This window comes from Salvelinus namaycush, chromosome 2, assembly GCF_016432855.1.
Source record: "Salvelinus namaycush isolate Seneca chromosome 2, SaNama_1.0, whole genome shotgun sequence".
Classification (NCBI taxonomy): Eukaryota; Metazoa; Chordata; class Actinopteri; order Salmoniformes; family Salmonidae; genus Salvelinus; species Salvelinus namaycush.
In genome coordinates, this window is record NC_052308.1 from 32,602,003 (window position 1) to 32,625,980 (window position 23,978).

The 23,978-nt window shown below is 42.5% G+C and overlaps 1 protein-coding gene across 2 annotated transcripts; it reads left to right on the forward strand.

Annotated features, from left to right (window-relative positions):
- Positions 1-289: 289 nt before the first annotated feature.
- LOC120061535 (la-related protein 4-like) lies at positions 290-22,978 on the forward strand. Of its 2 annotated transcripts, XM_039011455.1 has the most exons (17): positions 290-664; positions 6,662-6,803; positions 7,158-7,319; positions 7,601-7,676; positions 8,118-8,254; positions 10,685-10,788; positions 10,920-11,030; positions 13,228-13,281; positions 14,272-14,490; positions 15,224-15,330; positions 15,852-15,893; positions 16,401-16,646; positions 17,021-17,072; positions 17,182-17,352; positions 18,122-18,249; positions 18,356-18,542; positions 18,709-22,978. In XM_039011455.1, exons 1-17 carry the CDS (start codon positions 563-565, stop codon positions 19,090-19,092), a joined length of 2,424 nt encoding a protein of 807 aa, XP_038867383.1. In that variant the 5' UTR covers positions 290-562; the 3' UTR covers positions 19,093-22,978. The 2 variants fall into 2 exon arrangements, with proteins under 2 accessions (XP_038867383.1, XP_038867387.1); XM_039011459.1 differs by lacking the exon at positions 15,852-15,893 and having other exon boundaries at positions 18,098-18,249.
- Positions 22,979-23,978: the final 1,000 nt, after the last annotated feature.

Sequence of the window (23,978 nt, forward strand, 5' to 3'; positions counted from 1 at the left end):
ATTCTCTCTGACTTCTCAAATCCGAGCCTGGTCTGCTTCGCAAGAGTTCCCAGAAGTCTCGCGATGTAGCACCTCTGGGTTTAGAAACTCTGTGACTAATTAGTTTACACAGCATGATAGCTGTACTTATAGTTTATGATTGACACAGTTTGTTTGCCATTAGTCAATCAACGTTTCAATGAGTCAAAACACATGAATGCATCTAACTCGTATTTACGACTTTACAACTGGTCATTACCACCATCCCACTTGGTTATGAAAGCAGCATGAGACCCACTAGAGACAAGGTCAAGTTGTCTGTTGGATCAACACGCGGAGAATTGTCAGCGGCGCTTAGCTAAACTTCGAAAGGTGTAACGTTATGCCGCCATGAGAACGATTTGGTTTGTAACCAATAAATACTAGACGATTGATTATTCTATTACCTTTTTATTGTGCCATTTGCTCCATTGATTGCAATCCGTTACAAAACGTCGCAAGTTGAGCAGCGAGTGATTGCTTTCACTGGTGAAGAGTTGGGGGGACGAGTGGGGGTGGGATTGGATTGTCAGGGGCGGTCCGGATGAGTTCGGAACAGTGTCTGGCGCTACAGCAGAAGGAGGTCAAGTCGGGATCGGACGAACGTGAGCAAGGGGAGATAATATCGAAAGATCAAGGCGGAATGGTAAGTTTGGGCCTTGTGCTAACTTGTCCCCCCCCCCCCCCAAATATTTCAAGTCCCCCATTGATTACTGCATTGTTGATTTTTAGACCTTGCAAGAAAGACATTTCATTGTACTTGTCGTGACATTAACTTGAAGCTAATCATCATGTTGCGCTAAAATTACTGCAATTCCATAAAACAGTCTGCGGTTGACCGACACTTGCCTTGGCAGGTTCTGCCGCGTGTTTCTTAGTTGCCCGCCTGGCGTGTAACCTCTAAGTACACTTTACGGTAACTAACGTTAGCTAACTGTTTTTTTGTCGACAAACTAACGTTAACAAGCCTAGTAGGTCGACTAGTTCAACTTTAACTAACGTGTTAGATCCAATGTTGTAACGCTTAGCCGCGTTACTAGTACCTAGTTTTGTAGCTAGTCGAGCTAACAAACACCTGGCGGTATCGTTAGCCTTAGCTTAGTCGTTTCATGTACCTTCATTTCATCCAATAAAACGCTACTGTAACTTCGTTGTGTAACCAAAGACCGAGTGTAACGTATTTTGTGTAACCCATCTAACGTTAACTTAGCTAGGTACAGTAGCTTGCTTAGTTGATTGTTGCTAGCTAACATGGCTAGCAAACGTTAGCTAATTCATGCTAGCTCGTTGGTGGTGCCTGGGTAGGAGGCAGTAGGCAAGGTCTTCAAACTAGCCAGTAGGTACAGCCAAAGACGATGGTACAACTAACTTAGTTGGGTAACGTTAGCTTGCGACTGTTGGCTTACGTTTAATTTACAACATGTTTCATGCAAACAGTAACGTTAGTTTAGACATGTTAGACCAGGTTGGTTTCTTGCATAATCGTTTCATGACGGTAGTATCTTACTCTAGGTTCAACGATACCCTCACCCATTGGGGGAAGGTGCAACTGATTCTTGATTGGTGTAATGTTTAGTTTACAAAACCTACTAGGCCTAAACCTACTAGAAAGTGGCCAGAATGTTGGGGAGGAAGAAACCTTAGGAGGAACAAGCTCGTACGTAGAAAATAATGACAATTACAGTATGTGTATATAGGCTGAGATGTTCCGCTACCCTGTAAAGTTTTATTGCCGATAATGTTTTCCATTTCACATCTATTCGCCAAGCCTCATTGAGGTAGATTGATAGTCATGCATTCAGTAGTTAGCCCCTATGCTAATCTTCCACTTCTGTCGTTGCTTATTCCTAAGGCCAGACAGTTTTTCCTGACAGTACACATCTGGGCTGTTAAATAACTAAGGCCAAGTAATCATACTTACTCCAAGAAACCCAGTAGGTTGAAGTTTTTTCACTATGGCACTGGGATATTTAACTTCTCTATAAATAATAATATGTGTGTTTGACAATATCATGGACCAGGAGTGAGAACAATTACAATTTCAGTACTTGGGTAAGGTATCACCAACCCAAAACAAAGGGGTTCAACAGGTGCTGATTACGTAGATTTTGATTAAGGCAGCCCCTGCACCTCTGATTCAGAGGGGTTGGGTTAAATGCGGAAGACACATTTCAGTTGAATGCATTCAGTTGAACAACTGATGAGGTATCCCCCTTTCAATGTCACCCATTGTCTGAATTGCTTGCAAAAATCTACTCATTGTATTTTGAATTTGTCATAGGCAGGTCGTGTAGTGGACGGGAGAAGTGTGGCGGAAATAACCTGGCAACCAGAGGGTTTTTGATATCAAATCCTAGATGCACTTACCTGCTGCTGTTCCTTTGAGCAAGGCACTTCACCCACCACAACTCCCCGGGTGCCCAGTGTGGCAGCATCCCACACATCTCCAAAACCTGTCTTTTGGGGGGGTTAGGTTGACAGTGGAAGTACAATTTCAGTTGGACCAATTGTTTTCTTATATTAAAATGGAAGTGGTTCGGTGAACCTCACTCGTGTGATGATTAACTTTGCCTGAGACCTAAAAGAGTTGTTGGCTCCCTGAGCTAAAAGTCTTGTGAAATGCAGGAGACCCAGGTTTTTTTTAAACCCAGTTGGTACCGCGACTCTGCGAGAGGGTCATATGCGGGTGTGGTGATTGAGGTCGTTCAGTGAACCACATTCCTGTGTTGAGTAACCTTGTCTAAGACCTGAAGACTTGTTGGCTCTCCGCGGGCTAAGAATTGTGGCTCACAGTCAGACGTTGGCCTACTTTCTCAGACCAGGATTCTGTTTAACCCAATGGCGTATAAATCATTGGTTCAACCCTTCCCTCAATCATGTTTTGATGCCCTCTGACATAACTGATGCTATTTATGTGGCATCTTTGCTATCCTGACCTTCTCCGCAGCCTGGTCTCAGAGCAAAACATTGTTACTAAAATCTGTTACACTTCCTTTAGTATGTTACATTAGCTTACATTATTTGACCTGTTTAGTATTATATATTACGTTCGATAAGACGATAGGTTACTTAAGGAAAAAACTAAAGCTGGGTGGGTGTATAACGCTAACGTCTAGCAACCCAGAGGTTGCTTTCCTAGCCACCGTGCTTCTACATCTGCATTGCTTGCTGTTTGGTGGCTGGATTTCTGTACAGTACTTTGTGGCATCGGCTGATTTTCAAAAGGGCTTTATAAATACATTTTGATAATTTGATCGAGTGTTATGGACAACTTCAGCATTTTAGCTAATTTGCAACTCCAAGTACTTACTACTTTTTAGCTTCTTTGCAAGGACATGGTATGTTAGCCAAACCTTCCAACCCTGAACTTAACCTAACCTAGCTAACGTTAGCATTAGCCACCTAGCTAACACTACCAACAGCAAATGGGAATTAATTTAATACGTTTTGCCAATTCGTAACACATTGTACGCATTTCGATTCGTAATATACTGTAAGTCCTACAGTGCGTATTATATTGCACGACCGCTATAGAGCAATAGTAATGGCATCTTTTTGTAGGCACCAACTCCGCCATTGTTCATTGGACAAAGCCAATGGTGAAATGGTTTTGTAGGCTTTTGGGCTAAATGCCAAAAATAAGGCCTGTGGTAAACAGCCTCATGATCTTATACATTTTGTTCTATGAGAATTTGCCCAGCTAATGTCAATTTTTGTGAATTTGAAGCATTTTTGTAATAAATACTTTATCTCGGTCAGTTAACATAACGTTTAGCTCATAGAACAAAACGCATAAGATCTCCTAAGCCTGTGTAAACCTCAGACCTTATTTTGGTATTTATCCCAAACCCTATTCTTTCCCCATGAATGAGGTAACATTTCCCGGTTTTATGACTACAAGGTGGCGAGCTCTATTAAATGTAACCTAACATATCATACTAAATGGAGTGGCACGGATCTTAGTATCATAAAATACATTTTGCTCTGAGACTAGTTTCTGCCAATGCTGTAAAATAGGTACTTATGTTATTCCTGGCTGCTCTACAGTGATTGCTATTTTATGTTCTTTGGATTATAAATCTGCAGCGTATACTAGAGGTCGACCGATTAATTAGGGACGATTTCAAGTTTTCATAACGTTCGGTAATCTGCATTTTTGTATGCCGATTACATTGCATTCCACGAGGAAACTGCGTGGCAGGCTGACCACCTGTTACGCGAGTGCAGCAAGGAGCCAAGGTAAGTTGCTAGCATTAAACTCATCTTATAAATAAAAAAACAATCAATCTTCACATAATCACAGGTTAACTATACATGGTTGATATTACTAGGTTAACTAGCATGTCCTGCGTTGCATATAATCAATGCGGTGCCTGATAATTTATCATCGAATCACAGCCTGCTTCGCCAAACGGGGGATGATTTAACTAAAGCGCAATCGCGAAAAAAGCAGTCGTTGCACAAATGTACCTAAACATCAATGCCTTTCTTAAAATCAATACATGGGTATATATTTATTTTAACCCTGCATATTTAGCTAAAAGAAATTCATGTTAACAGGCAATATTAACAAGTGAAATTATCACTTCTCTTGCGTTCATTGCATTCAGAGTCAGGGTATATGCAACAGTTTGGGCTGCCTGGCTCTTTGCGAACTGTGAACTAATTTGCCAGAATTATACAGAACATTGAAGGTTGTGCAATGTAACAGCAATATTTATACCTAGGGTTGCCACCCGTTTGATTAAATACGGAACGGTTCCGTATTTCATTGAAAGAATAAAAGTTGTTTCTGGATTTGACCATATTAATGACTAGGCTTATTTCTGTTTATTATATTAAGTCTATGATTTGATAGAGCAGTCTGACTGAGTGGTTAGGCAGCAGCAGGCTCGTACGCATTCATTCAAACAGTACTTTACTGCGTTTGCCAGAAGCTCTTAGCAATGCTTGATGCACAGGCTTGAAGTCATAAACAGCGCTATCTAATCCCGAGATGAGGCTGGCAATACTAAAAGTGCTTATAAGAACATCCGATAGTCAAAGGTATATGAAATACAAGTGGTATAGAGAGAAATAGTCGACGCGTCATAAATCCTATAATAACTACAACCTAAACTTCTTAACTGGGAATATTGAACCACCAGCTTTCATATGTTCTTAGCAAGGAACTTAAACGTTAGCTTTTTTACATGGCACATATTGCACTTTTACTTCTCCAACACTGTTTTTGCATTCTTTAAACCAAATTGAGCATGTTTCATTATTTATTTGAGACTAAATAGATTTTATTTATGTATTAAGTTAAAATAACTGTTGATTCAGTATTATTGTAATTGTCATTATGTATTAAAAAAAATAGGCAGATAATTTTTGGGGTCCTCCAATAATCGGTATCGGCGTTAAAATCATAATCGGTCCACCTCCAGCATGTTGCTGGAGCGGCATGTATGCCTGTCAACGTGCTCATTCATCGTTCTATCGGCAGAGGGTGGGTAGCGGAAGTGTTTGCACGTTTTGATTTAAGCGACGCTTCGACCAATTGAGAGACTGTCTTTGGTGGAGACGAATGTGTGAATGAGAGGTGATGCACAAAGTCAAAGATGGTGGCTAAATGAGTTCACTCACGCCGTTTACCATCGGTGGGGTGGTCGGTTTAAGGGAGTGACTCGCCTCGACACCAATGCGATAGCAGCCGGGTCTGATCTGCTTAGTTTATTGAACCAGGGAAAAAAACTGCGAGTTGGGTGTCTCACTTCCGTCTCTGACGAAGTGTGTCGGTACATGTGACTTGTGGAGAGGTCGGAGTCTAACATTACCATAACCAATGAAAGCTCCTTCACTGTAGCATGCTCTCACAGTTTGCAGTTTTGGTATTTGTCCTATTGTGAATTGAACTATGTTGTCGAGTTCCACCCATTGTACATTGTTTTTATATTTTAAGTGAGGACCGTCTTAGATTAGCTGGCTACATCAATTGAATCGGTTAGTTAGCGAGTCAGTACAACATTGGGACGAAATGTTTGGTCTGTATAGGGGTCTAGTCTAAAGTTCGTCTGGAACAATTTTTGGCTTTAGTAAGCCACCGTTGACAACGGCGTTGCATTCTGGTCAATACACACTACCGTTTATCAATAGTTGCAATCGGGGAATAACGTTATGCTTTAGATCATTGGTGAGCATGCAAAGTATCAAACTTGTTAAATGGAGTTGTAGCTAGTAGGCTACATGTCGCAATTGTTTTCAGAATCTTAAAGAACAAGAACCTGTGTAGTCCTGGCTGGCAGGACATATAATGCCTCTAAATTTAGTCCATTCATTAGCTGGACAATTTATTTATATATATATTTAAAAAATCTTTTCATTCCCTGTTCTAATAGTAAAATGATTACCTATAAACCTTGGAATGTGTTTTTATGTGGAACATTTGAAAATTATGCATTCGTAATGCTTCACTCCAAATAGACTTGCGTAGCCTACGGCTGATTATGTTTGTTAATGATATATGATGTGTTTGACAGACAGCATTGAATGTCTTAAATGATGCAACTTTGGAATCTGAATGTATGTGCTCTAAATAGATGTTTTGACTTTGCCGGACACCTACAGCAGCCTTAAGGAGTTTGTGCATTTCATCACACAGGTAACCACAAAGGGAGCAGGCCTGAACCCCAATGCCAAAGTCTGGCAGGAGATCTCTGCGCCCCAGAGCCAAGTCCCAGATGAGGGCATAGAGGGCCCCTACTTGCTCCAGATGACCCCTAACTCTGCTGATGTCACTGAGGGTGCGGGCCAATTTAAATGCACCCTGGAGTTTTTATTTCACCACTACATGCATACACAGGCCTTCATAGATCTGTCACCAGATGAGCAATAGCTTGAACAGATTTCTCTCTCAAATTCTGTACACGTAGTGTAAAGCACGTGGTTTTAGGCTTTTGATTTGCAGAGTTCAGAGGGCACAATGGCCCTTTTTGGAAGGACTATTAATCAAGGCCTGAGATCATCCTAACCCTGCTCTGTGGAGGCACTGAACCAAGCTCTGTTATGAGTCTGGATTACATAGCCTCCCTGGTTCAACCTTGACAGTCTCTTTCTCCATTCTTATCAACCCCATGACTCTCCCCTCTTCCTCCCAGGTTACTCAGAGGTCCCTCCTACTGGGGCTAAGGGGTATGGCACGGGGTACTCAGACCCCTCCTCGGACAGCAGTGCCCCTGCACCCACAGAGGGTGTAGTGAACGGCATGGACCCCCCTGAGCTGGGGTACCCCCTCTATGACCATGTGACTGGGTCAGCAGGTCAGTAGCAGTCCTTTGGTCAGCTCCCTCTGGGTCAGATGCTTTTGAGATGCCAAGCTCTAATCTGGCGTTGAAGGGAATTAAATACATTACGTTTCTCAGTTTTGCCTTAAACCAAGTATTGTCATTGAGTGTTACATCAATTAATTTTATAACGATTACCAAATGTAACGATCGGAGATGTAAGGCTTTGGCAAACTTTTCCTATGCACAAGGGCTGGTACTTGTAGCATTGCAGCCTAGAGTCAAACATGAATTTTGATCTGAAATTGTTTGTGCAGTGGAGGAAAAGCAGCCCCTCTCAGAGGTGAGCATGAGAGAGTCTCTGAAGAAGCAGCTGGAGTTCTGCTTCTCCAGGTGAGTGTGTAACTGCTTTTGAGAGCCTATTTCAGATGGTTGTTATAACTTAAATAGTCAGAATTGAAATGTCTCATTTTAACTAAGAAATTCTACATGGTGTGGTAGTGTATCGAGTAGACCTTGGATTTGTACCCCCGGTGATGATCAGCATCGCGCTTGGAAGGACCCAGGAGCACTGTAACTGGAGGGCTATCCTCTTCATATCTCTCAATCTATTCACTCTAACTTTCCTACTCCTGCTACACCTCTTCCTCTCTCTCCCCCTCGTTCTGTCAGCACAGTGCGACTGACCTAATGGCTGTGAGATTATGAGATCTGAGGGGAACAAGGAAAAGAAACATGGACATATGAATGTGTGATTTTGATATCTTCGCGCCCCATAGGCTGTAACAGACACGACTTGTTGGTTTCTCATCCCGTGTTCCTGTCTCTCTTCAGAGAGAATCTGTCCAAGGACTTGTACCTGATGTCCCAGATGGACAGTGACCAGTTTGTCCCCATCTGGACCATCGCCAGCATGGAGGGTGTCAAGGTCCTCACCACTGACATGGACCTGATTCTGGAGGTGCTACGAGGTACAAACCCACGTCTTTAACCCTGTGGGAGTGGGGAGAACTGAGGAAATAGCCTGTCTGGATAGGCTTATAGCTGTAGCCTGCTACAAGAATGGTCTGAAACAAGCTCAGATTGCAGGATTTTTAGCCAGCCTAAGAACACTTAGCATATAAGTTGTAAAGGCTCTTACCAGATGTTGTTGATACACGGCTGGGAACGAGATTAGTGGTAGAAGTAACAATGTGATGGCTGTAACGCCACGAGTAGATTAATTTATAATTGTATAGAGATGATAATGCCAATTGTGGTAGTCAAACTTAAAACAAGGTAGTATTGCCTTGCAAAAGTATTCATCCCCCTTGGTGTTTTTTCTATTTTGTTGCATTACAACCTGTAATTTAAATAGCTTTTTATTTGGATTTTATTAAACAGACATACACAAAATAGTCCAAATTGGGGAAGTGAAATTAAAAAATAAAAACGGGAAGTGGTGTGTGCATATGTATTCACCTACTTTGCTTTGAAGCCCCTAAATAAGATCTGGTGCAATCAATTACCTTCAGAAGTCACATTAGTTAGATTGCACACAGGTGGACTTTATATAAGTATTTCAGTGTATATATATATATATATATACACACCTCTTCTGAAAAGCCCCAGAGTCTGCAACACCACAAAGCAAGGGGCACCACCAAGCAAGCGGTACCATGAAGACCAAGGAGCTCTCTAAACAGGTCAGGGACAAAGTTGTGGAGAAGTACAGATCAGGGTTGGGTTATAAAAAAATATCTGCAACTTTGGCCATCACACGGAGCACCATTAAATCCATTATTAAAACATGGAAAGAATATGCACCACAACAAACCTGCCTAGAGGGCCGCCCACAAACTCATGGACCAGGCAAGAAGCGCATTAATCAGAGGGGGAACAAAAAGACAAAAGATAATCCTGAAGGAGCTGCAAAGCTCCACAGCGGAGATTGGAGTATCTGTCCATAGGACCACTTTAAGCTGTACACTCCACAGAGCTGGGCTTTACGGAAGAGTGGACAGAAAAAAGCCATTGCTTAGAGAGAAATAAGCAAACATGTTTGGTGTTCGCCAAAAGGCATATGGGAGACTCCCCAAACGTATGGAAGAAGGTACTCTGGTCAGATGAGACTAAAATTGAGCTTTTTGGCAATCAAGGAAAACACAATGTCTTGGGCAAACCCAACACTTCTCATCCCCCTGAGAATACCATCCCCACAGTGATGCATGGTGGTGGCAGCATCATGCTGTGGGGATGTTTTTCATTGGCATTGGGAAACTGGTCAGAATTGAAGGAATGATGGATGGCGCTAAATACAGGGGAGTTCTTGAGGGAAACCTGTTTCAGTCTTCCAGAGATTTGAGACTGGGCCGGAGGTTCACTTTCCAGCAGTACAATGACCCTAAGCATACTGCTAAAGCGACACTCGAGTGGTTTAAGGGGCAACATTTAAATGTCTTGGAATGGCATAGTCAAAGCCCAGACCTCAATCCAATTGAGAATCTGTGGTATGACAAAGATTGCTGCACACCTGCAGAACCCATCCAACTTGAAGGAGCTGGAGCATTTTTGTCTTGAAGAATGGGCAAAAATCCCAGTGGCTAGATGTGCTAAGCTTAGAGACACCCCAAGAGACTTGCAGCTGTAATTGCTGCAAAACGTGGCTCTACAAAATATTGACTTTGGGGGGGTGAATAGTTATGCACAAGTTTTTTTCTTTTTCTTGTTAAACAAACATATTTTGTTTATACTTTCGCAAGCCACTGTAATGGGAGTAGCATTAAGTAGGTGAGGAAATTGCATTTGGAATTTCTTGATCTAGTTGAAAGTTAAAATTAAATGATGGATTTTCAAGCACTTTGGGTAGGTATGCCATGAACCTGGCTTCGGGCGCAAACTCAAAGGAGAGAAAATGGTCCTCAGTGTCATTATTGGGAAAGGCTCTAGTAAATCTTAGTGGATATTTCTGTTGACATGTTGTTCAGGGGTCGCATTAGCTTTCAGAAGTCTGTTGCCAAATTTTCTTAGAATTAAAAAGCAAGGTGTTTATTGCAAAAATGACGCATGGCTATCATATTTCTAATGTTTATCATAGAATGCAGCCAGCTATATTTTCCTAACTTCAAGCAGAACATTAATCTTGCATTTTAACTGGCTACCTAAGAAATGGAGAAATACCGGAGAAAAATAGCCTTCACATCAGAGTGCTGGTGATCCAATGACGAGAATAAAATATTTCATCCGGGTGGAGAAGTGCAACTCCATTGCCATTGTATGAAGTGTGAAATTAGTCCCTTTGCATTCATGATTTGGCGTGAACCTTAACTGTATTTATTTTTTCTGCGTTTGACTTCTCCTTTCCGGCTTGAAAAATGCAAAATCCTGCGTTAATGAGACCCCTGGTTGATGTGTGGTTTCAGCCTCGCCCATGGTACAAGTTGACGAGAGTGGGAAAAAGGTTCGGCCCAACCACAAGCGCTGCATCATCATTCTGAGGGAGGTGCCCGAGACAACACCGGTGGAGGTAACCAAATGGGAGAATTCATGTTTTTACAATTAACCTTTGTAGCCATTCGCTCATTACATGTGACAAATATGGTTATTTTGTTGTAGAACTGTAAACCCTCATCTTCCCTCTATTTCCTTTTCCTTCAGGAAGTGGAGACCCTCTTTAAGAATGAAAACTGCCCCGAAGTGCTTAGTGTTGAATTTGCGGCCAACAACAACTGGTACATCACGTTCCGGTCGGACACTGATGCACAGCAGGTAGCGTTTCACATTCTTAACTAGTGATGGGGGAAAATCGATAGTTACATATCCCAATAGTATTGTGGATCATATCGGTACTTTAACTCCAGTATCGTTGTTGTTGTTAGGTAGTGTTAGCTAGTGTCGTGGGAATTCAGTACTGAGAGATTTGGTAATTTCTTCATACAATTATCTTTATAACCCCCCCCCCCCCCCATAAACCTTTACACAAATGCAGAGTACTAAGATATATATATATCAGCAAAAATATATATCAGTAAAAAAAGAAACGTCCCCTTTTTCCAGGACCCTGTCTTTCAAAGATAATTCATAAAAATCTAAATAACTTCACAGCTCTTCATTGTAAAGGGTTTAAACACTTTCCCGTGCTTGTTCTGTTCAATGAACCATAAACAATGCATGAACATGCACCGGTGGAACGGTCGTTAAGACACTAACAGCTTACAGACGGTAAGCAATTAAGGTCACAATTATGAAACCTACGGACACGAGGCCTTTCTACTGACTGAAAAACACCAAAAGAAATATGCCCAGGGTCCCTGCTCATCTGCGTGAACGTGTCTTAGGCATGCTGCAAGGAGGCATGAGGACTGCAGATGGAGCCAGGGCAATGAATTACAATGTCCGTACTGTGAGATGCCTAAGACAGCGCTACGGGGAGACAGGACGGACAGCTGATCGTCCTCGCAGTGGCAGACCACGTGTAACAACGCCTGCACAGAATCGGTACATCCGAACACACCTGCTGGACAGGTACAGGATGGCAACAACTGCCCGAGTTACACCAGGAACGCACAATACCTCCATCAGTGCTCAGACCGTCCGCAATAGGCTGAGAGGCTGGACTGGAGGCTTGTAGGCCTGTTAGGCAGGTTGCGTTACAGGGAAGACATCCTCCCTCGTGTTACCTATCCTGCAGGCTCATCCTGACATGACCCTCCAGCATGACAATGCCACCAGCCATACTGCTTGTTCTGTGCGTGATTTCCTGCAAGACAGGAATGTCAGTGTTCTGCCTTGGCCAGTGAAGAGCCCGGATCTCAATCCCATTGAGCACGTCTGGGACCTGTTGGATCGGAGGGTGAGGGCTAGGGCCATTCCCCCCCCCAGAAATGTCCGGAAACTTGCAGGTGCCTTGGTTGAAGTGTGGGGGCAACATCTCACAGCAAAGAACTGGCAAATCTGGTGCAGTCCATGAGGAGGAGATGCACTGCAGTACTTAATGCAGCTAGTGGCCACACCAGATACTGACTGACTTTTGACCCCGCCCCTTTGTTCAGGGACACATTATTCAATTTCTGTTAGTCACGTCTGAATCTTATGTTCATACAAATATTTACAAATGACAAGTTTGCTGAAAATAAACGCAGTTGACAGTGAGATTTTTTTTAAATTTATATCTGACTAATCAATGCTCAGTCATGGTTGGTTCACCCCCCCCCCCATTCTGTTATCTGCACGTGGGTTGTTGTCTTAACCCCACCCTGGCTTAGTTTCCCAGATGGAAGAACGATTTAGAGACCATGAGGAATTGCTCTTAACTCCTTCTGGCTATCTCTCGGTTACACCCACCACATCTTGTCTATGCAATGCAGTCTTTAACTTATTTGTCAGCTCAAGCCATCTCTAGTGACCATACACCTAGATTAGCTGCAGGGAACTAAAGTGGAGACCATAAATACAGACACTAACAGGACAGAAATATCCTCCTATTTGTTAAGTATTAATTGCAAACTATTAATATCAAACAAATCAGGTAAATGTGTAATTTTCTATCACACCTGTCAGCACTTCCCGTGCTGAAACACTGGTGTTTTTCATCCTATAGCGTCTTCTAGTTTTGAAATAGTGTGCCAACATGTTTTCAGCACTTTATTTCCATGAGTGATCAAAACTAATTTTCTCATGCTCTCGCTTGTCTCCCTGCAGCAGACCATAGTGAAATGTTTGGAACGTAAAATCGCAATATAGAATCACAGTGCATATAGAATTGATACATAGCGTATCGTGATGTCCCTGGCCATTCCCAGCCCTATTCACAACTATCCGTAGTCAGTGAAAATAAGTTCACATTGTTTTTTTTGCGTTGTGGGCAGAAAATGTATGCACTCATTAGTTAAGTCGCTCTAGATAAGAGCGTCTGCTAAATTACTCAACTGTAAATGTACTTTCATTCTCACTTCTCATTCCTCAGGCCCACAGATATCTAAGGGAAGAAGTGAAAATATTTCAGGGAAAACCCATCATGGTTAGTACATTTTACATTTCTTTTCTCACGTAAGACATGCTTTTCTTTGATCAGATTTAATTTAGTCAAGGGGAGGCAATGCTTAACATAAGTCAATTGTACAGCTCTGATATCAGCTGATAGGAGTTGGGGGAATGCAGTACTGTACCTCCCTCACTGTTCTGCAGTCAGCTTTTATGAGGTCAAGTCAGTGAGTTTTAGAGGGGGTTGCTGTCTCATTGCTGGGAGCTTGTGGCTACACTACAGCAATGTCACCTTGAGTTTGTGCCTGCATAAGGAAGGTGAGGCCAGACAGACTGCAAGCAATTTCTCTCTCCCTCTGTTCTATTAGTCTGAATTCAACCTCCCACATTCAAGAAGTTATGACATTGTCCACATTTCATTCAACCACTCTTTAGCAGTAGTTATTTTTGATCCTACTTAATTTAAGAGCGACTGACAATGTGAATTTCAAAGTCATCCATTGACCTTAGAAAATTTGATTTAGTGCTCTAAATCAAGTAGCTTAATGCATTAAACTCTGGCAAAAGCGAAGCCCACAGTGTTGATCATTATTGTGCTTGCAAGGACCCAGGAGCACTGTGACTGTGTAGGACTCCTCTTCGGCTCTCTAAATCTCTCTCGTCTCCTCCTCTCTGACCTTTTCTCCCTTTTTTTTTTCATCCCCCCTCTTCCTCACTCTGTCAGCACAGTGTGACTGACCTAATGATTGAGTTCTAAGGGGAACAAGGAGCATAGCCTCCATTTCCTTCTCTCTGTAAATGGCAGTGGGGACACAATCACGTGAAGCGTATTTTAATCTTGAATTTGTTTATTCAATGGACTGCATGTTGTACTGAGTATTAATGTGTGCTAACATGTCATGTGTTCGTACTCCATTCCCACCCTCTTTGCATTCCTCTATACACACACACACACACACACACACACACATACACACACATCTCCCTTCCCCACCTTCTGTCTCTCGCTCTCTTTTCCTCTATCCAGGCTCGTATCAAGGCCATCAACACATTCTTTGCAAAGAATGGCTACCGTAGCGTACTGGACTCCAGTGTGTACAGCCAGCAGGGCCAGTCTCAGTCCCAGTACACCTCTACACACCTCTACATGCAGCAGGTGTTCAGCCCCCAGCAGCAGTACCCTCTCTACCCCCTGGTGCCCCCCACCTGGAACCCATCGCCTGCCCCTTACTTCGAGACCCCACTGGTAAGGCCCAGATGATTGTGGTTCCCTGTTCAAATTTTATTTGTCCCATGTGCCGAATACAACAGGTGTAGTAAACCTTACAGTGAAATGCTTACTTACGAGTTCTTGGCCAATAATGCAGTTCAAGAAATGGAGTTAAGAAAATATTTCCTAAAATAAAAATGAACACAATAGAATTACATAAGAATACCGAGGCTATATACAGGGGGTAGCGAGGTAATTTGTACATGGGGGTAAAGTGACTAACTTATATTGTATTACACTTGGTTATAAGTTCTGTTCATGCCTAGGATGACCAGCCCATCCAGATCATGTAATGGAGAGTGTGGCGGTTGCTTATCATTGGAACAATAGTGTTGGTTTACCTGTAGCCACTCAGCTCTGAACAAAGAGATCAAATTGAGTCCAGTTTTCAGCAAATGGCTCCTTTCTTAAAATAGAGACATGTGACCCAGTGATGACAGGTCAAAGTGCATAGAGGGGTTTCAGGCTGTGAGACAAGCCACTTGTCCTGTTCAGACTTGTATGAATACCATGTGTCAGCTGTAACACACACACCCTTAACCTTGCAATCTGGGGTCCGAGTGGTCATGACATTTAGTAATGTAGCACTGTCAGGATCAGCTGTTCCTGTAAGAGCTGTGGCATAACTGAGGTGATTAACCTTTGTCATTGACTGGCTACACTGAGTGATCGTGGGTGGCAATTTTGTTTTCTTCTCTCTTTCATCCAGGCCCCGTTCCCCAACAGTGGCTTTGTGAATGGCTTCAGCACCCCTGGGAACTACAAGACTGGCACCAGCCCCCTGGGCCTCGGACGATCGCCCTTCAACAGCAACCGGTAGGTGTTTTCTCTCAGGGCAAGAACCCCCATCCGGCTTCAACTTGATCCTTTATCAAATGGCTTTGACCCAATGATGACAAATTGATGCGCATAGAGGTGCTTCAAGCTGTGAGATGAAGGCTTTTGGGTTTCTTTCTCCTCCCTCCCTCCTACTTTTCTTACCAACTCTCTCTTGCGCCCCAAAGTCACTAGTCTTTACACTTGACCCGATGAGCGTTAAGATTATGAGATCTGAGGGTTCAAACAGGTGTTTGGCCATCAAAAGTGGACCATTTGAATTCCTCCACAGCCTTACAAATTTAGATACGTTCTGACATTCTTTTTAAAAAAAAAAAAAAAAAAAAAAGCCAGGTTGACTAGCACTGGGGTGGTTGTTGTAATTGAGCAGACAATGTGATTTAGTACATATATGATTCATATTTATGTTCCTGAACGAAATAAGACAAATTATATTTGTTGTTTTTTGGGGTCTGCTGTCATGAATAACTTGTTGCCTTTTACTTCCCCCTGTCCCACAGTGTCCCCCTCTATTCCAGAAAGAATGTTATCAATGCCTTCAGGTATAAACAGTTATCAATCACGTTATCAGTTGATGCTCCCCCTGCCTCCATTTCAATCATTCTCATTCTAAAACATACACGTTAGCAAGCTAGATAATGCAACTTGAAACTATCCATTTTAATGCTACAGTGTAGTGTCCTTGAACTGTGGCAACCCTCAACTGATGTTTGAGAAAGCTAGCGTAACTCACAAATGACGGTATATGAAACCGAGAGCTCAGGGATTAAATTCAAGTTTGCACTTTGACTACAAGATGCAGAAAGTTCATTAACATCAGCTTGTGCTTAGCAAACAAAAACCCTTCCCTTAGTATTCTATACAGTAGCATAGTTAAAATATTCACCATCTTAATGTTTAATGTCCTTATCCTCTCCATATCTGCATGAATCTTACTGGAACAGCTCTAGCTGTTTTGTGATCAAGTTATTGTATTTTTAGACTGAATGATAGCTAGCAGTTATGCCTGGTGGGAATGAGATCCAGTTATGACTGATTCCCCTTTTCAGGAACCATGTGAAGAGCCAGCCCCAGCCATGTGACGAAACCCTACCTTCATCTGTGACCCCCGTACCACTCCTGGTGGATGGCCTGTCTGGCCCCTCCAGCCCTCAGCCACCCCGCATGACTGGGGCTCCCCTGGTTAGCACCCCTGAACCTGGCCCTACTCTCACCTCTTACTGCCTCAGGGACACCCTCCCACTGGCTTCAGAGGGGAGTTCTAACGGTGACCTGGGCATTGCTGGCAGAAGCAGGTCAGTCTCCACAGACAACGAATGGACACACCCACAACCTGCTCATACATGAAATGCTATCATATCACAGCTGGGCTTTACCAGATTGCTTTGACCCTATGATGACAAATCAATGCGCATAGAGGTACTTCCAAGTTGTAGGATGAAGACTTTTGGGTTTCACTCTCCTCCCTTTCTTTCGCTCAAACTCCTTTTCTATCCCCCCCCCCCCCCCCCAAAGTCACTCGTCTATACACTTGACCCGATGAGCTGTAAGATTATGAGATCTGAGGGTTCAAACATGTCTTTTTTGGCCATACAAAGCCTTCCCAGAACAGCAACAATGCCTTTTACTCTTTGGCTTCTTATGCTCATCTTGGTGATAATGTTTGTAGGAGAGGCAGCTACCGAGGGATGCGCAGAAGGAGAGAGGACGAGCGGCTCATGGTCAGTTAAGTTTTTAATTTCCACTTCTGTCACGTGTATTCTACACCCTATCTGACCCCAAGTGCAGTTGGATTGAAGCTAAAAACATGTTTCTTGTGTGGGTTTACAGAGGCCCATCCCTCTGAGCGAGGTTAAGGTTCCGCAGCCCAAGTTTGACTTGGCAACCTCCAACTTCCCTCCGTTGCCTGGGTGTGCGGTCAGCATGCAGGGAGAAGAGCCCGTGCTGGAGACGCGCATGTCTGACGTGGTGTGGGGTGTTAAGGTGGTGACCAGTGATAAAGTAAGGAGAAACTAACGCTATTGCACTTAGTTTTTTTTCTTCTTCTTGACACAAACAAATAGGCTTACTAACTGGTTATAATTGTTTTTCCTGGTCAGGCCACTTAACCCTAACTCTTACATCCGGCAGGTAGCCTAGTGGTTAAAAGCGTTGGGCCAGTAATTAAAGTTTGCTGGTTTTAATCTTGAGCCGACTAGGTGAAATTGTCTATGCTCTTGAGCAAGGCACTTATCTGGTACCAGAGGGCCAAGTCTAGGTCCAAAAGGCTTCTTAACAGCTTCTACCCCCCCCCCCCCCCCCCCCCAAGCCATCCTGAACATCTAAACAAATGGCTACCCAGACTATTTGCATTGCTGGTACTCTCTGTTATCTATGCATAGTCGCTTTAACTCTAGCTACATGTACATATTACCTCAACTAACCTGTGCCCCCGCACATTGACTCTGTACCAACTGGTACCCCTGTATATAGCCTTGCTACTTATTTTACTGCTGCTCTTTATTTGCTTTCTTTTTTTCTAAAAAAAATTCTTAACTCCATTGTTGGTTAAAGGCTTGTATCTAAGAATTTCACTAAGGTCTACTACACCTGTTGTATTCGGTGCATGTGACAAATACAATTTGATTTGAACCCTAATGTGCTCCTGTGGTGTCGCTCTGTATAAGCACGTCACCTAAATGACTAAAATGTAATCACTCTCTCATTGTGGTCTCAACCAAATGCCATGTTTTTTTCCCCCTCCAAGTCAACTGTCCCATCTCATTTCCAGCCTGAGGTGAATAAGGAGTCTGTGGCCCCTCCTGTTAGTACCCAGGAGGAAACTGTGAGCGCGCCCAGTCCTGTCATGCCAGCCCTCAAACCCCCCACCCCTCTAGTTGTGGAGCCCCCTGTTCCAAGGTATAGTCTTCCTCTGGTTAACGGTCACAAAGATGTGCTGTAGGGATTTTTAAGATATTTAAATGTTGTAAATAAACCTTAATAGAAATCTTTTCTGTCTGTGCAGTGTTGCTCACCCGGTGGAGAAGCCTGAGCCTCATGCCCTAAGGGAGGCTGCTAGAACCCCCACACCACCCTCTTCTTTGCCAACCCCATCACAGCCCGCCGCTGCTACCAAACCCACCCCTATCCTCACCAGCAGTCAGTCCATCTCCACGACAACACCAGTCCCCGCTGCCCCTTCTACCGCACCGGTAAGACTTCACTCACTACCTGGCTGATTTCACTAGATAGATAATGCATTGGATATAATTTCAGTTAACATATCTGGTTAAAAAGAGGTAAACCAAAAGCTGTTCTACCTATTCTTTCTCTCCTCCCCCTATTCTGTTTCCTGTCTGTATTTCACCGTCCAACCAGGAGCCAAGGAAGCTGAGCTATGCTGAGATGTGCAAGCGGCCAGCCACCCAGCTCCCGGCCCCCAGCACCCCCCCCAACTCTCCCATCACCTCTGCCAGCCAACCCCTGCAGGAGCGTCGGGTTAACAAGGCCGACGAGCCTGCCGCCTCCAGCAGCAGCAATGGCGATAGGCCAGAGAAACTTGAGGGGTCTGGAGAAGGCCTTCCCCTTCGTGACCCCCTGGGCACATACCGTTCTGGTAACGGCCCTGCCCGATCCGGAGGGATGGGCCTAAAGTACCGGGATCAGCAGCGGGGTGCCTCTATGAGACGACGGATCTCCCCCCACGGCTGGGCTAGACGGAGTGGGAAGGAACAGAACATTCCACCCCGGTCGCCGAAGTAGTTTAAACCACAACCAACAGACTAACAGGAAAACAAACAGATCTATATATGTAAAGACAGAAATATATGAATATATATTATTGGATGAAAGAACATGTGCGTTCTTAATCTAGAAGACCCTCCTGGAGCTCAGTCGGACACACACCGACCTTTGTTTGGGAAAACACTGAAAGCGGTAATCATTTTAAGTGGGGGTGAACATGAGTGTCACAAAACACAAACTGATGGACTTGTTTGAAAGAACAGTGTGATGCTGACATGCGGCCTCACCTTGAGAATGGGCCCTCCGTTAAATCTATGAATTTTATTTTTATGTGAACGTGGGGTTTGAGGGAGGGGGGACAAATGTATGGTAAGTAAAGCCTTGTATCTCAAAAATACCAGTGGTTGCATAATAAGAAACAACAGGTGAGCTTTTAGCATATCTGATTTATATGCAACAAAGCAAAAGATGTGGATATCCACCGTTATGACAACTTTGAGTTGATACTACTTCCTTAAGATATTGAGGGGGGGGGGGGGGGTTAGTAAGGTATTGTTCATTAACTGTGTGGAAATGTGCTTTTATGAAGGTTGGAAGCAAAAGATGGCCACATGGTTCAGGAGTTGTTCTGGAAGCCTGTCAAGTCAAGCTGAACATTCATTTAGGTGAAGAAACCGTCTTAGACGCGTCTGCTTTTAGTCTGGAATCATTTTTTTTACCAGTGCGGAAATGTGAATTAAAATCGATGCATTTCTTTTCATGGTTGACGGAAAATTTTGGTCCACCCTTGCATAAGTACAACATTGAAAACTTTACAATAATAGTGCATGAATACTTGAGCAGTGCAAATTTGGGGAAGTGTTTGTATAGTCAGACTGATGTAACTGAATTGTTATTTTTATCTTCATTTACTCACACTTCCATACAGATGGTTAAATGTTTGGCTGTTTATGTCATGGGTCAAGGCTCAGAGGGAGTAGTCTTCCCTTAGTTTAGGCGTTCAGTTATTGAGACTCGCATCCTAGACACTAATGGTGTATGTAACTGGCTGGCGTTTCATGAATTCTACAGTTTGGTACATAAAAAAAAAGCTCTTCTTAAATGGTTTTCTTTTTTTTTTGTGGCTTGCATAGATGCTGTACCTATTGTATTTATCTTTACAATTGTATTCCCCAACCTACGTGGTCAAATGCATTGACATTTATTTTTTCTTAAATCCAATAGAAACCTTCCACCCCAGATATCTGGTCAGTTCAACATGCTTTATTACCATATCTGTGCAACAGGCTCCCGGGTAGTCTTTCATGCATTTTGGTTGGTTGTATCATGTAGAGTAAGCTAGATGGTATTTCAGAGTAGTAATGGCAGATTTAGTGCAATGGTATCCCAAGCATGAAACTGGTCTCTTGTATTCGATGTATTCCAACTTGCTCTTTTTTTAAATGGCAAAAATAGGCCTGAATTCTGAAGCAAGTGAACACTCAATTATCATGTTCTCTTAAGGCCGTGTCTAGACTTAAGTTCATTCTGTTTTAGTATTCTGATCATAGTCCTAATCATGGATTTCCGAACGCGTCATGCATCTACATGTTAAATGTCTGGTGTCTGTATGCCCTTTTCCCGCGCTATATTAAAATGCTAGTATGCGTTCTACGAACGGTGGAGTAGTTTAAGTATGACAACACAACTACCAAGCAACGCTAAGGGGATTGCAAACGGGTTAACAACACTAACCAAACATTGTTTCCCTAAATATTAGCTAGCTGGCTAGCATTTGAGGCCAGAATACACGTTCCTAGCTTATGAGGAACATATTTTCTCAAGTTAAAATGAAATGGTGCCTCGGTCCCAAAACAAGTTTTCTGGAGACTTTTGGGTGGAGTGCTAATGACGTCGATCACTGTGCGCTTTCGGTAGGCTGATTGCGTCAGGATTAGATGGTTATTTTTCCTCGTACATTTCAATTTTTGATTTTCTCTTAGATTTGAATATTTTAATGCATATCCAATTATGTTTGAGTTCTGTACATGTCCATTGATCGCTAAAAGGAATCTTTAGAGCGTTTTGTCGTTCACATGTGGGTCGCGACATGTCACTTATTTGTATTTTATTTTGTAAAACATTTTAGGAACTCAGGTGGTCTCAATTTACTGTTTTAGAGTTAGAATAGTAGATTACAGAAGGTACAATTTAGACATTTGGTTGTGCATAAGCAGTTTTTCCCTTGTCAGTCACTCTTAGCCATGTCAGCAAACACTTTTTAGATTGGTAAATTAGTTCTCACCTAACCTAATTATGCTTAGGGCCCCCAAAAGGGTGCATCTTTTCATGAGCGTGGGTACCAGAAAAACACGATCTAATTTGGGTCCCAGGCTGAGAAAGTTTAAGAACCCCTTTAGAGTGATGTCTTGAATATAAATGTTAGAGTTGACTAGATGTGGGGGGCATCAATCTTAATATCTGTTCTCTCAATGCTCTTACACAAAAGGCTGAATTATGAGTTTTGTATGACTGGATTGAACATCTGGACCAAAGTCAAGCAAGCAAAAATACAATTTTGGGAACTTGCTCAAATCTGTGTGGGAAGTGGAGATGAAATGTTGCTGAAACAGGATTGGCCAGTCATGGCTTGATGAATGTAGTCCTGTTTGAGACGAGGCCACTTTTCATAAGTGGTCTGAATGTTCTTGTACCGATTTTGCGCCTAGCAGGCTAGTCTTTAGTCTGGGTTGTGTTAGATGACTGTTTCGATTTAAATTTTTTCTCTTTCTGATCTGCTGTATTAGTGAGCACATTTTAGATTAAATGTTTTGAGAGTTCTGCAGTTTGACATTTTTAAATGTATTGTAACTAATGTATCTTTTTTTTTTTGTTGCTTTTTTTCCCCCCCTTAAATGTTTGATGTAATAGTTGAGTATACAATATCTGATTTGAGACTTGGCTAAAGTGAGAATTCAGTGCATTGCCTGGGTGCTAGCAGTGCAGTAACATGTTATCTATGTAATCACTGGGCCTGTTCTGATTTTTATATTTTTACATCCATTTAATGGCTAAACTACGAGCAGGTAGTGGTGTTGTGGAATTAAATGCACTAACTTTTGTTTTTAAATCTCCCATGTGTAAAATCATTTTAGATGTCTAAAAATGTTTTTTTTTGCAGGCTTCCTGAAGTTATTACAGGAATAGTTTTTTTTCTATTTTACTGTTTTGATTGTTCTAGCATTTCGCAACTGGGACGTGTCTTTAGGGGGTGCAGGTGACATAGTAACATAAGTGGGGTGTGAGACACTGATTTAGTAGATGTCTGATCAAAAGTTAAAGAAAATAAAGTACATGTTTTGGCCTTTTTGATATAGTTGTTCTGGGTCCTGTGCTTGCAATGATTTTCGCCTGTCCGTGTATTTTAAATGTTTGTGCCGTGCTCAGTAGTTCTGTGGTCTTGTACCGAACGTCTGTGTTAAGATGTTTCAGGGTGCGTGTTTGACTCTTCACCAGTCCTACTTTGACAGTCCCCTATCTTCATGTCCCAAAAAGTAATTTTCAGGCCTAACTAAAATTCCAGTGACTTCTCAGTGTTGAGGTTTTCCTTCTCTGCAAAGTAACATGAACACTTTAATTTGGAACAAGGCAGGTTGTTGGTTTAGTGGACAGACAAAAATACATGGCTCATACTCAAAATGTATATGTTATTAAACTTTTGTGTGTATGCTGTGTCACAAATAAATGTAAGCGCCTCGCATGACAATGCTGAAATTGTAATACGCTGCTTCAACGTAACAGCTCTTTTGAAAACCAGTGAAAAGGTGAAGGAAGTTGGCTGGTGTGAGCAGGAATATATACATACCGGTTTACTGTCGTGAATGTGTCATTGCAAACATGTACGAGAATAAACATTTTAAACACTGCATTGTATTTACTGAATCAAACTAGTGTGGCAATATTGTTTTGTCATTGCATGAGTGAAGTCCAAAAATATACATTTTTGCTTGGTGTTTGTCCCAAATGTCACCCTGTTCCTTAGGGCCCTACTCTCATACTGTGTCATCAGGTTACAGACTCCGGTCTTAACCTTTTGAAAATCAAGAGATGAGAGAAAGATACTGTAAGACATAAGCGCAACATTCACACGACAGCTACAAATACTATGCAAGGTAATGTGTATATAGAAGATAAACATGTCACAAATTAAATGTTAATTAAAATAAATGCGCTGATGCTGGTACGAAACTTATCGGACTTGCCACAACTGAATTTCCCTCTGGGGGAAAAACTAAGTAATTCTATAGGTTTCGATTTCGGACTCATCCTTGGACTCCTTCAACACTGGGCTGAAGGTCACACTGGTTCAATCACCAACAAATGCCAAGGCAGTGAGTTGACCTCCCATTCTTTGGATCTTGAATTCCATGTAGGTGAGACAAACTGGCTTGTTCTCATATAATACTCTTGAATGGCTGCTGTGGAAATAAGATTGTAGTGTACAAATACAGCAAAGAAAATAGATGATTTTTGTGACAGATTTGGTGCCATCTGTTGGATAGCTACAGGGCCAGCTCCAGGCATAACTGACAAGCGGTTGCTTAGGGGGCCCCGGACCAATTCATAAAAAAATGCAGTTGTCACTCAGCGTCTCAATTTACTGTTGAGAGTTAGAGTAGTAGAATATACACAACATTGGTTGTGCATCAGCAGTTTCTCATGTCAGTCACTGATAGTGCGGAGCGATTAGTGCTTTTTGAAATTGGTTCGGATTCGGTTTGATTCTAAAAAAAATTATGGTTTTCAAGGTTTTATTTTACATTAAATGCGTTATCACATTACAATTATTTTAGAATTTAATGGAAATTTCAAAGCCAAATATAGTGAACATTCAACTGCCAAAACATTGGAAATATTCCATTGTC